The following is a 17602-nucleotide window of genomic DNA, read 5'->3' as shown; positions in this document are numbered from 1 at the left end:
AAAAATTTCCTATGCTACAGATTTGATTTATTGTGTGAATATTTTTCATCTTTTAATTTAAATATCTGGGTAACCATCAGTGGCGCTGCCTATGTCAATGAAATTACTCAGGTTTTGCTTTATTTCTTAAATCAAAGGCTTAAAAGCCAGGGGAGGTTAAATCTTTTCTGATGCTATATAATCTCTCTGATTCATTTTGTTGCTGACTACTCTTTTGATAGATAAAAATACAGCTAGCCTATTAGTTAACCGCAAGTCCCGAGTAAAAGATAAATAACAGATGAGCAGCCTCTACCAACACCTCAGCATGGCGTTTAACAGCTGCCAAAAGTACTGTATAATCTTTTGGAAGGCTTAATCGTTCCCTATTGCACTTTTCAAAAGAGAAGAGTAGTTATTAATCCTGGTGTTCGCACAAAATTTTCACAGTAGATCTTCATTGAATAAATAGTGCTGTTTCCTGTAAAGATTTTGGTTTTATATAACACTTAACTGTTCGAGGTTAAACAAATAGTAATGTGCTAGCAAAGAGAAAAACTGTATTTGGTAAAGAAAACCACATTTTAGGCTGCATTAAACTGTACATTTAATTGGTGGTTTGAGGAAAGAAAATAGAAGTGTCTTTCTGGAGACCATGGAGTTCCCCTTTTTTAAACAGTGAGGTTTCTTCCCCCCTTTTCTTTCTCTCTTAAAAGAAAATCCTGATAATAGTTCAATTAATCATGTTTTATCTTTCTAAAGTGTGTTATTACTCAAATGTGTGGGAGAAGTTGGCGCTCAACAAAATGTAATAGACTGTATAGCAGACTTTTTCTTTTCAGTCACTGGCCCCTTAGAATCCTATTTACATTTTTTAGAACAATTAGTTACCTATCTAATATTTTGTTTCCAACAGAATGACTCCCAGGCACTGTCATAATTAATTTTAACTTTTTGGGGACTTACGATTCATACATTTATCCAACTCCAAAGTAAGTATGAGATGACATTATAAAAGATGTATGCATTTAGAACATTAAAATGGAAATAGGACAATTAAAACAATATAAAGAGAAATAGAAATAATGGTACTGAAATTCTAAACTGATGTAGTTTTTTGCAAGATAACAAAAACTATAAGTAATGAAATAACTCGTCATTTTTTTAAATGAAAAAGATACGAAAACTTTTGATTTCTCAAGAGAGATCAATTTTCTTCTAGAAATGAATTGTAAATATGTATGTATAATGCAAATGTTTGCAGAAATGACATTAAACAACATAAACATTGCATTTAATTTTATGAGGAAAGAATGCAAAAACATGCTTCTTTTATCAATCCAGAATGAGAGCTTAAGGTTTGAATATGAAATGCTAATGAAGTAAAAGTATCTTAATGAGGCCTAACCTGATGAGTCTTGAAAAGTGGCTGTGTTTTAATCTAACTTGATGAGCAGCATAGCTAAATATACTCAGAGGAAGGTGCATCTGCGAACTTAGCACGTCCAGCTATCTTCTTATAATGTGATTTGTCCCAGCCGCCAATTTGACACAAATTAAAGGAGAAACAGTTCAAAGCTGGGCAAAGTTGGGATTGTGTGCAGTCTATGTGGACTGAATGGAGATCAACATAATATGAATTAGATGTGCAGAGAGCAAAGTAAACATTCTGTTATAGAAAAAGCCATCCTAACTTACCTAACAAGGAACCAACTCAGTTCTGATAGGAGTAAGCCCCCGTGGTGATATGTGTAGACCCATCCTCGATATCTTAGACCTATCTGACTGAGATGCTATACAACTTTTTTTAAAATGTTTTATTGTGAACAATTTACACATATTGTAAAAATAGAGAGAAGAGTATATACCCATCACCCAGTTTCAATAAAAATCAACACACATCTAATGTTGTTGCACGTAGCCAGACTTTCTCTCACCTTTCCCTTCCCTCACTCTGGATTTTATTGGAGCCCACCTCGAATATTATAGCATTTCACCCACAAATATGTTAGTGTGTATCCTTAAAAGGTTAAGACTATTTTTTAAAACATAAGTACAACACCATCACATCTAAAAGTAATACTTGTCGGGACTTTCCTGATGGTCCAGTGGTTAAGACTCTGTGCTCCCAATGCAGGGGGCCCAGGGTTTGATCCCTTGTCAGGGAACTATATCCTGCGTGCTGCAACTAAAAGATCCTGTACGCAGCAACGAAAATCCTGAATGCTGCAACTAAGACCTGGCACAGCCAAATAAATAAATATAAAAAATAAATAATAAATAAATACGTAAAAAATAAAATAAAAAAATAAAAACAATACTTGTCAACCATTTCTGTGATAGCTTGTCTCCAAGATGGCCACAATTGATTCCTTCTTTCCACACTCATGCCATTCCCCTATGGAAAGGTAAAGACTAATTCTCCACTTTTTTGAATCTAGGCTAGGCTATGACTGTTTTGGCCAATAGTATATGGCAGAAGTAATGCTGTACTATTTCTAGTCCTTGACTTTAAGAGGACTAGATATTTCTACTTCTCTCTTGGGAGTACTAAACATTCACATAAAACATCTTACTTCCTTGTTAGCTAAAACAAACCATATGGAGAAGCTCCAAGGAAAGGAAAGACCATATGGAAAAACCATATATATATAAATATAATTATTATATTATATTGTATCATATTATATAGAGACCCATTTGTTCCAGCATCTTGAGTGAATCCTGCCTTCTAACTGTTCACACCAAGGTACTGGACATGTGAGAGAATCCTTCCTGGATTCTCCACACAAGCTCAGCCCCCAGCTGACACTGTGCGGAACAGAAGAATGGCCCAGCCAAGCCCTGCCTAAATTTCTCATCCATATAATCATGTAATAAAATAACTATTGTTTTAAGCCACTGTGTGTTAGTTTATTCTAAGGAGAAGGTAACTGAAACAATACTTTACTATTATCAATGTCCAGGCAGTGTTCAGCTTTCTCCAATTGGTTCATATGTGTTTTGGTTATATTTGGTTCGTTAGTTTCATGATTTAAACAAGTAACTCTAGAACACTAAAAAATAATGAAATTACTCCATGTAAATATTTCCCATTTTATCCACTACATCTATAGAAAGTATCTGATGTGATATGGTAGCTCTGTATGGATAGGTTATTTGAGCAAAGTTTACTATCCCCATCACACAGATAAGAAGGAAAAGATCCAAGGAGATTAAATGATTTACCAGAAAAATTGTACCCAGAATTTAAACCCAGGTCTTCACATTTAAAATTTAAGGCTCTTTCCCCTTATTCCAAACCTGTTTGAGCCTTCAAAGACTGTAATTACCATGATAGGCTCTAATAAGATTCATTATTGGAACCGTAAAGAAACAAATGTTTCTCCACTCCTCATTCTTACACTCTGAGATGAATTTCCTTCTGTAAAGTGTCCCTCCTCTCTACTCCGCTACCTGGTTCCTACTACAAGATTTTCTGATCTCTGTTCATTTATCTGTGTTTCTTAGTACCAAAGTCTTAATTGATCTTTAAGCCTCTGGTCCTGCCCCTCTTTGCTTTCTCCTCCATTCCACTGCCAGATGCATTTAGTTACAGCTGAACTTGGCCACCTCAATCTCCTTGCCAAGTAACCTTTAATAATTCTCAAACCAATATCCACAGAAAGGAATATTCTCAAATGGCCATGAGTGGTCCTAGAAAATCTTAAAAATCCGTGTGTCTTGGTAAAACCTGAAACAGTACAATAATCTTCTGAATCAATAAGATAACCACGTAATAACAGAGTACTGCCATCTACCTGATTTCAGTGCCTATAATGGCATGTGGATTTACGAGACTTCATGATACCAAAGCATGCTGTATAAATAAGTTTTTGAAGTCATTTGGCTAGTAAAATTCATGACAGAACTGAGTGATCATATAACAGAGGCATAGCCATGAAGAAGCTTAAGAACCTATATCATAATGTTTGTTACCATACCAATTACTACAAATGCGTTGTCAAAACACACTACACACTACACTGTTGTAGGTACCAAATTTCAATGGCATGGTATCAATAGGTATATTGAAGTTTAACAAAATGAACTATATTTCTGATCCCAGGTCCAGAGAAAATTTGATTAGATAATTACTTAATGTAGAATTAAATAATGCCTCAAAGTTAAAATCAACCCCAAGTAAATAAAGACTTTTAGAGTATCAAGTAACACCATTTAAAAGGACTTTCGAAGACTAGTAGGAGCCAAATTTGAATTAAGGATTAGATTAGGTTATCCTAATACATTAATAAAATCTTTGAAGTTTGTAATTCTATTTTGACTACATACTTTTGCAAAAAAACATTGAGGTTATAAGAGAACAAATTATTTTACCTATTAGATCAAGCCATACATAATAGCCAAAGTTCAATCATTTTTGACCCACAGTTATGTCAAATATGGAATTAGTCGTGGTAGTTATGAATTCACTGGTTTTGTAAGTACTTTTGTAATTCATCTGTTGTCATTATTTGTCCTTGTATTAGTTCACTGGGGCTACCATAACAAAATACCACAAAAATGGGTGGCTTCAAACAATGAAAGCTTATTCTCTCAGAATTCTGGAGCCTAGGAGTCCAAAGTCAAGGTATTGGCAAGGTTGGTTCCTTCTGGAGTCTCTGGGGGAGAATTTCCATGCTTCTCTTCTAGGTTCTGGTGGCTGCCAGCAGTCCTTGGTGTTGTTTGGCTTACATCTGTATCTGCCTTCATTGTCATGTGGCATTCTCCCTGTGTGTCTTAGTGTCTCTGTATCCAAATTTCCTATTTTTTATAAGGACTCCAGTTATTGCATCAGGGCCCACCCCAATCCACTATAACCTCATTTGTATCTGATTACATCTATAAAGGCATTATTTCCAAATACGGTCACATTCACAGGCACCAGGGATTAGGACCTCAGCATATCTTTGGGGTCCACAGTTCAACCCACAAGAGTCATAGTAAGATGTCTAAGCTTGAGAAGTTTCAACCTCCTTTTATTTTTGTACATATTTACCTAACACTATAAATAAGAATAATGTAATCATCATTGGAATTCTGCCCTAAGTATCTTTCTCTTCAAAGGGAGTCTGTGTTTTATTCAAATGTGAGCATCCCCAACCTAAAGGAGAAAGCCTGAGATCCCTATCATGTCACATTAGGTCTTCTGCTGCCATCCTTCACCACACTCCCATGCATTTATCCATCAGCAATATAAGGCAGCTTATAATTCCTGAAAACACAACACATTGTTTTATGCATTCCTACCCTTGTTCATCCTGTTTTCTCTGCCTGTAATGGCCTTCCCATTCCAACTTCATCATCCCCAACCATTTCCTACTCAAATTCTCAGTTCAAGTGCCTTCTTTCCCTAAAAGTCCTCTATGAAGACCTTCCCACCCCCAACACTCAGCACAGCCACCAACCCCAGGAGCTGAGTGGACCTCAGCAAGACTCCCATTTTCTTCCTTGTCTCTCTACCAATCGACAATAAACTGTGATTTCAGGGACAGTATCTTCCCAATTTTTCAGTCTCCACTCTTAGCACAGTAGTCATCTAGCTGTTAAATGAATGTTTGCATACGTGGGATGGAAAGAGTTCCACCCACAGTTTTTACTTCTCGAGGGTAACTCCAAGGAGCTTTATGTATTCTAACTTATACTTCTTCTAAAACAAGTATTCAAACTGTCCCATGTGGGAGATTGGTATCAGAAACATGAAACTTAATCAGGAAGCAAGCTCAGACAATATCCCCATATTTAAAAATAACTTTTTTTGTTCTTTGTGGATGTTTATATACCCTTTTTTTTTTTAATGGGAGATATTTGTGACTTCAGGGATTTGGGAAGATCGCAAAAATTTTAGTCTTGTTTTGCCAGAGTACACTAAGTGCATAGAGAAATCTAATGGGAAAAGGAACTGAAAGATAGAACAGGTCTGTATTTTAGACTTTGAGAGCCAAAATAAGGTATATGAATTTACTTGCTACGTACTGCATAGTCCCTGGTTTTTGAGAAAGGAACATTACATAAGGACATAAGATGATCCATTCCTTCCAGACCAAAATATCATACACTGGTTTCTATATTAAGCTTAACAGGATAGAGTCCTATCAGTTCGCGCTTACCAATTGATAGATTATCCAAACATTATTCTTATTTGGATATTGGGAGTTAGATATAGATATAAATGATATAGATACAGATGTAGATATAGATCTTGGATTCTAAGGATTTTTAGTATTTCATAAACAGTGAAATCACTTGTTTTGCAGCGTTCTCTTTTACTAATAATTAATTCCTGTCATTTCTCATAATAACTTAAAATAAAATTCCTTTTCTACCATATAATGGTAGGTAAGTTTACTCTGGGCTTTACTCTCAATTCTTTATTATTTTTTTCAAAGGTAGTTAAATCAGTTTAGCTGTTATCTAAAAATAGCTTTGTCTATTTTAACTAAACTAAGGTTATATTTAAAAGTCATGTTGTACCTCATTTGGGGTTACTTCGCTTCTCAAGTTCTCTTTAAAATAAGAATGGTAACTCGTTATAGGTGAAAAAAAGTATGGTATATGACAATGAAAATGAGATTTAAAATTGAAATTTGCTTTGATAATTTATTATTATAATTAAGTTAAAATCTACATGGACATTTTCTACTGAGTAGTGTCACAATTCAAGTTTAGCTATCATTTTTTCAGATAAATTAAGACTAAAAGGTGAATTATTTTAGTCTACCCTATGCTTTATTAAGTAGAATAAATCTTAGAGGTTAAGTACCCCTCGGTGGCTAAGAATCTTGCAGCCTCTCCCAATCAATATTCTGAATATCTCTTTGCACCATTCTCTCTACATTGCTCTCTAAATGTGATGAAGAAGTTCAGGTGAAAGTGTATTTGCCCCAGAATATAAAATACTCCTTCAACCTGTTAGGAAAAAGACTCCTTTGTGTTTATTTTAATGTCATGTCCCTTTTCTTCGAGTGTTAAAAACAGATTTGCAGGTGGGAAATTTTTAATTAAAGATTTGAATGAGTTGAGTTTAATTTATCAAAGTTTAACTATAAATTAAATATATATAAATTAAATATGACCATGGGTCCAGGTAGACTGTTTCTAATTATTACAGCCAAACCTTTCTTAGATTTGAAAACAGAAATACCCATGTATCAAACTGATGTTATGATTTTCTAGAAACAGCTGTGTTTTTTATTTCTGAGTAGTAGTATGTTCCAAAGGAACCAGTAACCATTCCTTAGTATCTCAGTGACAATATTCATTATTTTTTAGTGAAAATTACATTTATCAAGAAATACCAATGAAGTTTTCTGCTGCCAAATATACTGGATAGTGGGGTTTATATGGATTTCTTCAAATGCACATACTTCACATTTACATGATTTTTTTTTCTAAAAAATTTTGCTGTATAACTATCTTAATATTTTTATAGGTTTGGAGATTAAGTAATCGCATTTTTAAGTAGTGTATGATTCTTTTCTCTATATTCAGGTTCTCTCTTTAGGAGCAGATGTCCTACCAGAATATAAACTGCAGACACCACGCATCAACAAGTTTACAATATTGCACTACAGTCCTTTCAAGGCCGTCTGGGATTGGCTTATTCTGCTGTTGGTCATATACACTGCTATATTCACTCCCTACTCTGCAGCCTTTCTCCTCAATGACAGAGAAGAACAGAAAAGACGAGAATGTGGCTATTCTTGTAGCCCTTTGAATGTGGTAGACTTGATTGTGGATATTATGTTTATCATAGATATCCTAATAAACTTCAGAACAACATATGTCAATCAGAATGAAGAAGTGGTAAGTGACCCAGCCAAAATAGCAATACACTACTTCAAAGGCTGGTTCCTGATTGACATGGTTGCAGCAATTCCTTTCGACTTGCTGATTTTTGGATCTGGTTCTGATGAGGTAAGACCTGCTTAAGAATCTTATTTTCTGAAAGATTGAAATTATGAAAGTGAATCTGTTTTAACTGCAAACAATGCGGTTGCTTTACAAACTTTCTATATCTCACAGATGAAATTCATTTTCAGGTGGAAGTGCTATAAAATGAAATGGAACCATTTTGCCATTGCAAATAATTTACAATTTTTTCTATCTTTGCTAAGAGATAGTAAAGACTATTTATCCTTTAAACAACAAATTAAACTTTGAGACAGGTATTTCATAGCACATAGCACATTCCCAGGATGTATAATTTCTACATATTCATATATTCACTATGGATATAAAACTGTCAAAGATGAAGATGCCTCTTTCTTTCTTAACTCATAATTGTGGTTTGCAACAGCAGGGACTCATTTTATGTTCAAATTATGTGGAAGAGGCATCTTCTGAAAGGTTTTGTTCAAAACTCTTCCATTTAAATAATATCTAGGTTGGAAAATACTTCCTGTGTTGCCGATATCTTATAAAGTTGGAAACTTTAAGGAAATCTGACAAGCGTATGTATAGTGCATTTTCTGGATAGAAAGTCCATAATTTTAATCAGATTTTTCTCAGTGGGTTCTTTGTTCTTTGGTCCAAAACAAGTTACATTCCCCTGAAGTCTCCTCCATTTTATTGCCACTAATTTTTTGTAAATAAATTTCCTGGATTCTATATTGGGAAGATTTACAGAAGGTGTGAAAGTAATTCTAAGAGATTAGATTGAGAAAGGTAACCTTGGTGTATTGAATTTTTTAAATTCAGTGTCCTTTTCTACCTAAGAATCCCTCAGCACCTCACCATCTTTTTTTTCAAGAAGAGATCAAATATCATAAATACCCTCTGTAGATGGTTGCTCCTTGACCAATTAGGGCTTGAGGACAAGAGAATCCTCTTCTAATAGACTTAGAGGTAAATTCTCCCCTACAGAATATGCCCGTGAAACTGTGGATGAATTAAGAGCAAGGCAATGGAACAAATATATTTTTCCTGGATTCTACAAACCTTAGACAAATTCTCAAACTTGACTTTTCTCATCTGTAAGGATGATAATATTACCATCCCCTCTTAAGTTTTTTTTTTGAGACTCGAGATAATATGTGTAAAACTCTTAGCAAAATACTCAGAAAAAGTCAGCTGCTGTTAAACTTTTAATGTTAGATACTCTTAACTTTGGTTTTTAATTGAAAGGCAAGAAAGTGGAATTCTTCATCGATGTTTATCTTTATGGGTTTCTTTCAATGGGTGAATCCATGCAATTACACCAGATAAGTTCTTATTGATAAATAGAGTAAAACCTCACTCTTTCATATTTTAAAATATGTACACAACAGCAAATTAAATTTCAGCTTAGTGCAATGAAAGAAAGAGTAAACAAATAAATAGGCAAACAAGATTGTTAGGGGAAGTTGATTTACTGATGATGTTTAATCAATAGCGATCAAACAAGTGAGTATTAGAATATGCTGATTATTCTAAGACGCAGCACTTGATCATTAATATATCACTTGAAAATAAAAATTTATTAAAATATATAATTCAAGTAATCACTGTTTCAGACAGAACTTCAGGTGAGCTGAAACAAGAGAAAATTTATGTGATTCACATTAGTATAGGATGAAATACTCTTGGGGCAAAAATGTTGTCTGGGTCACCTTTCTCATGTAGCATAAAGGAAAAGATGAAGTTTGCCTCAAGCAAGGTGATGCCAATTCCTCACTCCTATATGTATGATTTCTTGGGTTCCCCCATGTTTCCAGAGCTGCTCCTCACTCTTTTAAAAGGTGATATGATATGGGAAGTCAGACAGACCTGGGTTTGATTCGCCTTTGTGCCTCTTACTTGCTGTAGTTAAGCAAGGTATTTAATTCATTTAAGGCTTCATTTCTTTTCTGTAAAATGGTGAGAGGTAGGTTCTTGTGATTTCTAAAAATAAAGCAGCATATATGAAGAGACTAGACCAGTAGCAGGTTCGGGTTAGGGTTAGGGTTAGCTACTTGCCAAAGGTTACTCCGTTTCTCCTTCCCATCCCTTTGGATTAAGATCCCTGTATCTTAATGAAGCCTTCCTTCAAAAACGTATATGTTACCACATTAATCCATAAATATCTTAATTATTCAGTTATTAAACATAGATTTATTGTCTATTATCATATAGTAATTAGATTAGCTAGCTGCAGCTGGGAATCCTGAAGAAAGGGCGACAGAAAGGAAATGTTTTGAGTACAATTATTGTCTTGCAAAGCACAGGAGTTTGGGGAATGTGGTAGGGGGAAGTTTGTCAGCATCAAGGAAAGCAGGTGGGGGGGTGGGTCTGGAAGGAGCATAAAGAATCAGCTATGAAACTTTCTGATGGATGGACCTGGGACTACCTTACCCAGCTGCAGCAACTGTTTACTTAAAATTCTGAAATATGTCAACTCAAATAAAGGGGGGGGGTTGGGGGGCAAAAGTAGCTTTTTCTTCTTTCAACTCAGTATTAAAAGTGGACCAACCTGCCCAAAATGACAGGTCTGAGAAGTTTGATGGATGTCTTGGGCTTCTCGTAGATTGCCCCACTGGGTTCCAAAAGACCATGACAAGTTATGGCTTAGGATTCATTCATTGACCCAAAAGATGTTCCTTCTTTTTGGTACACATTCCTTACCAACTGTTCTCCATGTGCTGAGGCTCTTCTACCTCTACGTCAGTGTTTCTCAACCAAGTGTATCCCAGGCCCCCTAGGATGAATCTGTAGTGGGTTTTCTGCTACTGTCCAAAAATTATTTTGTTGGGATTAACTTTATAGACTTTGCATTATGAAATCAATAGGTATTTTGATTATGTTTTGTCAAAGGGTGTCTCCCTAGCCACCGTCCCCACCCCACGCCATCCTACTTTACCAGTGTTCTGAACCTTGACAACTCATAGACCTCATAGGAAATGTTCAATTCCGTGATAGGTCTGAGCACTCAATTTGAGAGTCATCACATGAAAAGTTAAGCACTGTTTGTCCTCACTTGGTGCCACTGGGATCAGAGGTACAGAATCCCTTATTGTGAATGTTGTTCTAGAACCGCAAGATTGTTACTTTCCCTCTATAGTCTCTAGTGTGAATGGTTAATTTCTCCTCTAATAAAAATGTACCCATGGATCATGAAAAAAAAAAGGAATCAACTCTGAAGGGTAACAAGATCAGTGATGGATTGGGCTACTTCACACATTCTTCAAGAGTGACAATGAAGGTATCCCTTTTACATACAAACTATATTATGTGACTATAATCAGGTTTTTCAGGATGTAGTGATATTGCAGAATAAAATTTTCCCAAAAGTGTATAATATATCATGTTGTTACAAAAGTATTAAAAATATTCAGCATTCATTTTTGTTTCTGACAAAAAAAGAAAAGAAATGCTTTTAGAGAAAAGAGATCTTACATTCAAATGGACTAATTTGGGAAGTTTCATCATTTGAATGTGACAAAAAACCTCTTTGGATTTTGGACCTCATATTAAGTGACAAACTATGAAATCGTTAAACTAGAGGTCACTCTGATGAGGGGTAATCTAGTCCAGTGTTTTTCAAACTGGGGTTTCATGAAGGTGCCTGAGTCTCAGAAGGCCTCAAGGGTTGATAGCAAGACAAGTTGATAAGACTCAGAACCATCCACCTCCACTATACAAAGAGTAGCTTGATTTTATCTGCTTTGCTGATTAGAGTTTCAAGTAAAGTTTCAATAAATTTTAACAAGAATTGACTTAGTTCATTTTGCCATTTCCAAAAAAGGTTATGGTAACTCCCTTCTCAAGTAGGTTTATTCATTCTATTAGCATTTATTAGGAAACTCCTAAGTGACAATGCACTAGGCTCTGAGTTTATAGAAAAGAGTAAGATGAGGACCCCACCACCTGGGAGCTTGAAGTCTAGACTGGGAGAGCAGCGGATGAGCAGATAGAGTGCTATCTGTTAATGGCTTCAATAGTACTATGTACAAGGGGACATGTGAGCATGGATGGGGAAGTTTCTGCTTACCAGTGGAAGTTTTCCAAGTAGAAAAGGTAGATAGGTCATGCCATTAGAGGCATGGAGCTGTAAAGTGTTGGTTCCCAGCCTTATCAGAACCAACATAACAAATATTTTATAATGCCCCTTCTACTATTGTTAAATAAAAGTCACAGATAATATAGCCTTCTTACACACATAATTTCACAAATATAATACACAATGCCCACCCTTAATAGAAAGGAAAAACAAAAGAAATATTCATAATAAAATACCTAGTTGAATACATAAATTCTTCGAGCATGTCTGCATAAAAAGATACAATGAAGTTATCAGATGCTTCATTACCTAGTGACAATGAGGAAGTCCACACTTAAACAATAAATTCAATATTAAATGGGATATTGTTAGTTTTCTTTATATTTGCATTTTAATAAAGGGTTGCAGAGATATGTATTGTGTGCTTATATATGTATTGATATATGTGTATGCATGCATTTATATAGATAGATATGTTTATATGCATATATTAATATTTAGATACCTAGAAACACTGTGATTGTGGTAACTACAAATGTTGACTGATATATAGTTGTGCTTATACCATACAGTATACAAATACCACAAGACCTATTGTCATTGAAAATGAATAGTGGCAGGAAGTGGGCATGCCTGTGTCATTAATATTAACATCTTCTTGATGCTAATGCCATCAGAACAGACCAAGGAAAAGTTTCTCTATTTCTTAATTTTTGCCTCAACAAACCTCATGCCATCCATAGCAAATTACCTGAAGATCATTGAGCAAAGGAACCATGTTATTGGTTCAGTCTCCAAAGTCAACTTTTCATTATCTGCCTCAAATTTTTCCATAGTTTGCTTCTCTGTAGCAAATTTTACTTTCAGAGGTATCAGTAGTTAGAATCTAGAGCTCCCTGCTTAGTTACATGCTTCATTAAACTCTTCTTCCCCTGAAAATTAGTGGTATTCTTTTGATTAATTACTTGCTTTGTTGACCTCTCCCCTTTCACACTTCATTGTTATTTTTCATCAATTCTGAATTCAGGCAAGTCCTTTGACAGAAAGTTCTAATAGAAAAGAGGAGTGTCTGCTCACACTGATATGTTTGCTTCATTAGTCTGATAGATGAATCATGGAATGGATACAAGGAAAAACGTAGCAGGCCTCTGTATAGAAACTCTGATCATCTTGTCAGCATTCTTTCCGAACCTGATCTCTAGAATAGTTGTCATTAGTTTGTTGGAAATGAATTTATAAAACGTTAGACATACTCATGTTCAAATTTAAATAACAAAGAATATTTTGGAGAGCTGCATGCGTATGTGTCTACACAGAAAGTAACTGTCTCCCAGATAGTTCTTGGGAATTAAGGCAGAAGTTTCCATTGGCTTGTATCTGAGGCTGTTGGTCATGTCTCCAAAAATCTGTGGCATGACAAGTGAGAGACACGGGATCCACAATGGAATAATTTTTGAACTAAGGAAATATAAGTGTATTCCATCAAAAAATTTTGCATTAAGTTCATCACTTATTATTTATATGTGATCTTCTGATAAAATTTGCTAAAGATGGCATAAGATACAATTTGGGGTTAAATGTTTCCAGAACAAGTCAAATTCCAATTTTAAAAGTATAACATAACACTCATAATTGTTAATTTACTGTAACATTTACCTACTACTATTTAAAATCATTTGAAGACCCGTTTTCCATATTACTGTAACTAAAGGAAAGTGAGGTCAAATTGCAGCAAAATAGAATGTTAGTTACAAAACAAAATAAAAATAAAAGTGTCTCAACAGTAAAGGCTATTAAATACTGGAAGTTGTAAAATCCTCTTTTAAAAGCCTGTTTGTGGAGGAATTTGTGAGGTTTGGTATGAATAAAGAAAGGCTAAGCTAGTTGTTCTCCACAAGGTTTTTTACATACTCAAAATATAGCTCTTTGTACTAGTAAATGTGTTTTAGAGAAATTGAAAGAGTGTGACTCAAACTGAACAAAAAAATAGAAACTAGTTTCAATATTATTGAGTTGTATTGGGCAATTTATTGAATGATGTACACAAGTACCAGAACCTAGAGAGAATAGAAATGAAATCTAAAACAAAACATGAGTGTGGGGTTGCAAAATTTATTACTCACTGTTTCCTTTTCTCCAAATATTTATTACTCACTAAGTTCCTTTTTTCCCCAAATATTACTTGACAAAGAGGACAGAATGATGGATTAAGTAGAAAGTTTCAATGACAATTCATCCTAATAACCTATATGGAAAACCAAGGATCACATACTTATAGTTCCTCATTTATGAAAAAATAATTCTATCCACTTACTGTGGGCAAAGATTTTAGAGAGTAAACCTCTGAAGTAAAGTATTTTAAATGTAAGATTTTTGAAAATGCTTACTAAAAAGAAATATTTTTCAAAATTATTTTGAGAAATTCTTGAGTGTGAGATTTTCTCTTATTGATGATGCTTTCTCAGTTTCACTATAGCCAAACGTTCTTAAGTAGAGAGTTGTTTAATACTGATAAGAAAACACCTATTCTGATTTCAGCTCTTCAAAAAGAATTCCACTTATATTAAGAAAGAATGCCTGAACTATTATGAATTGTCTATAAAAAAAAAATCACATAATTTTCTTGAGTCTGGGTCTAGTATCTAACATATTGGCAAAATTGTAGTTGTTTAGAGTATATATTTTTAATACAAAATTCAGTTAAGAAAGTCATACTTACTAAAGGAAACTAACTTTTACCTCAATGTAAAAAAGTATCTGGGCTTTAATAAACTATGGATGTGGGTACATTTTTTAAAAACTGAAATTGAATGATATTCATCAGCTACTCAGAAATTTGAATAATTAAATTTCCAGGGGAAGAATCATTTTACATTTTTTAAAAATTCTGACAAAATGAAAGTCTTAAGTAGGCCTTCTTTACTGCGGCATTCAGGCAAAGAGCTTAAAATGTCATTCAATCCCAGTGAAGGAGCTGAATTCTGAGATGGCATGGGTACCGATGAGGCGGAGAGTTGACTTATTAGAGTTCATTATATAATGTTTGCTGTGTATTCATGGGCAGGACTGGAAAACAGTTGACCTTGTTTCAATCTACTGCAAAAGAGTTAACCTCTTTCTAGATCTCATTTATTATTGTGATGTCTTTATATTTCATAATGATTACATTTACCTCTAGTGAGCTTTTATACCTTTTCAGTCTCTACCAAAAATAACAATAAACAGACAATATTTTTCTAACACCAGTGAAAAGTTCAAGAAATACAACCCAAGAGAAACTTCTTTACCTCTACTATTTTAAAAGTTATTGTTATTAGTTTAAGGATAGCTTTATTTCTATTTTCAAAAAATGAAAGAAACATGCAGATAGATTTTCATAATATGTCTAGATATTACATGAACTTAGATACACTGTGAGATAATCATGCATTCTGAAAATATTCTAATCAGCAACAACTACAGTTATAAGGTAGGTTTTGGTCCTATTTTTTACTCGCAGATAATACAAAAACAGTTTGTTGAACTAAACAATGAAGACTAATAGTCTCCAACAAATCAAAAAGAGGAGACTGATCATTTTTTGGTCTACTTTTTCTGAGATTTTGGTGCAATCACTTCTCTCTATTGTGTAATCTGGGGCAAAATGCCTTCAATCTTTAGAGACATTTAACGAAGAAGAGTTATTGCAAGCCTAAGTGTCATCTACAAGATGTGCTGTACACAACTGTAGCTAAGGAAGAATGCCCAGGTGTGTCAGCAGCATCTTGATAACAACAGAAAAAAGACCAAGTCATTTGTTACATTGTCAAACTAGCATATGTAGTTATGCTTGGGTACGTGTTTCAGAATCACAAGAGAATGGCTTTGACTGTTGAAGTCTGTATTCACTCATATTTATGGTGCAACTGAAAGTAATCTCCCCCTGCCCCTTCACACTCCCTCTCCTATTCCTCTCCATCCCCCCCGCCCCCCCCACAGTTATTTTGTGTCAGCTGGCTTGAGACTTCAACATATACCTTATTTCTTAAGCTTTTTTGGTCCAAAAAAGATGTCATTTATGTGTTATTGTATGTTATATAGATTTTTTTTTTATCTTAACTTACTGTCATCTAGGTTTCACCTCATTTTGATGTAACTCTGGAAGAAACACCAGAGGTTTCTTTGAGGGGAAGTCACAAAGGAGGGAAGTGGCATATATAGCAGATTTGATTCCTTTTCTTTTCATAACATCGTTTTACTGTACCATCTTTGCATCCAGAAGAGTCGTTAGTACTTTTTATCACAGTATGTTGTAAAAACAGCTCATTTGTTTTGAAGCATCTCACTTCGTTAACCAAATACCTATAGAAATGTCATTATATTTCATTTATTTTGAGGTTCAGAAATATTGTTCCAAAGTAAGACAGTTTTGAACAGTAATCCTCCAATATTTTTGATTTCTTAACACAATTAAAAAGGTAACAAAGCTAGGAGGAAAAATAAACATGCAAACTTAAAGTGTGAAGTATAGAAATGGAGTTACATTGAACCAGGGTGATTTCTGTTACCAGAGTCTGAGCAGTCAAAGCATCTAGATGACATTCTTGTCTTAAAAAATCCCTGCAGTTTCCCTAGGGGGCTGAAAGACCAATGTCCAAAAACTTCCATTTGAAATCCCAGATATCATAGTGACACATTTGAAAAATATGTAGCTCTATCAATCCATTTTACAATATAAAGTTCCTGCTTAGTGATGGAAACAAAAGTATATGGGATATTCAAATCAAAACACAGTTACAATTTACTGGGTATTACCTACAACTCTAGAAGGAAGCGTTATTATGCCCATTTATAGATGAAGAAATTGACACTTAGAGATTAAATAAATAACTTGTCCAAGGTGACACATTCATATGGAAGCAGAATTTCAGAACTAAGTTGGTTCTTTCTAAATCATAACTGCTAAGCTGAAACATTGATAATGCAAATAGTGGAAAGTTGACTTCTCTCCCAGGAAACCACCTCATACTCAAACTCACCATTCATTCTCTGAAGAGATATGATTTTAAATTTGATTAAAAAAACAGTTTTCCTTATTGCACCCTGAAAAATAATAACTCAGACTCACCTCTCCACCCATCACTTAATGAGCAAAGACCACAATCCAGTTGTGATAAGAACATGTCAACTACACAAGCTCTTGTCATCTCTAGAGGATTTAAATGCTAATTGAAAAGAATTCAGGGGAGATGGAGAAATCTTCCCTTCCCTTGTGACCAGTCTGGCACAAGAAAAGAAAAAAGTGTAACATTTATTATAGAATATTAATGAAAATATTTTCTTGATATTTAGAACTTTTTCCCACCAAGTCAGTATGAAGATATAGAGTGATAGTTATACCACATGCTATTTCTTTAATTCTTTAATATGTGTTTCTAACACATTTGGATGTACTTTGAGAAACAAACACCAACAATGAACACATAAAATGACTCAATAATTGATTGGTAAGCACTATGCAACTATGGAATAATTATATGCCCTGTGAATTATATAGTACTTATAGTTGACATTATTTAGGAAACCTAAGAAATGAACTTGTAATTTGTACTTATCAGATTTCAAATCCAAACAACCAGTTAAGTATCC

At 34.4% G+C, this 17602-nt stretch overlaps 1 protein-coding gene across 2 annotated transcripts in view; it reads left to right on the top strand.

Annotated features, from left to right (window-relative positions):
• KCNH7 (potassium voltage-gated channel subfamily H member 7) overlaps nt 1–17602 on the top strand; it is a 442627-nt gene that overhangs the window by 371304 nt on the left and 53721 nt on the right. For both annotated transcript variants that reach the window (XM_057744784.1, XM_057744785.1), the window contains one exon: nt 7510–7935. In XM_057744784.1, the coding sequence (XP_057600767.1) occupies nt 7510–7935 (426 nt within the window). The remainder of the gene's footprint in view (nt 1–7509; nt 7936–17602) is intronic.

The sequence above is a fragment of the Hippopotamus amphibius genome, chromosome 8 (genome assembly GCF_030028045.1).
Source record: "Hippopotamus amphibius kiboko isolate mHipAmp2 chromosome 8, mHipAmp2.hap2, whole genome shotgun sequence".
In the NCBI taxonomy this organism is placed as follows: domain Eukaryota; kingdom Metazoa; phylum Chordata; class Mammalia; order Artiodactyla; family Hippopotamidae; genus Hippopotamus; species Hippopotamus amphibius.
Note: the sequence above shows the minus strand (reverse complement) of the source record. Positions and strands in the feature narration are given on the sequence as shown.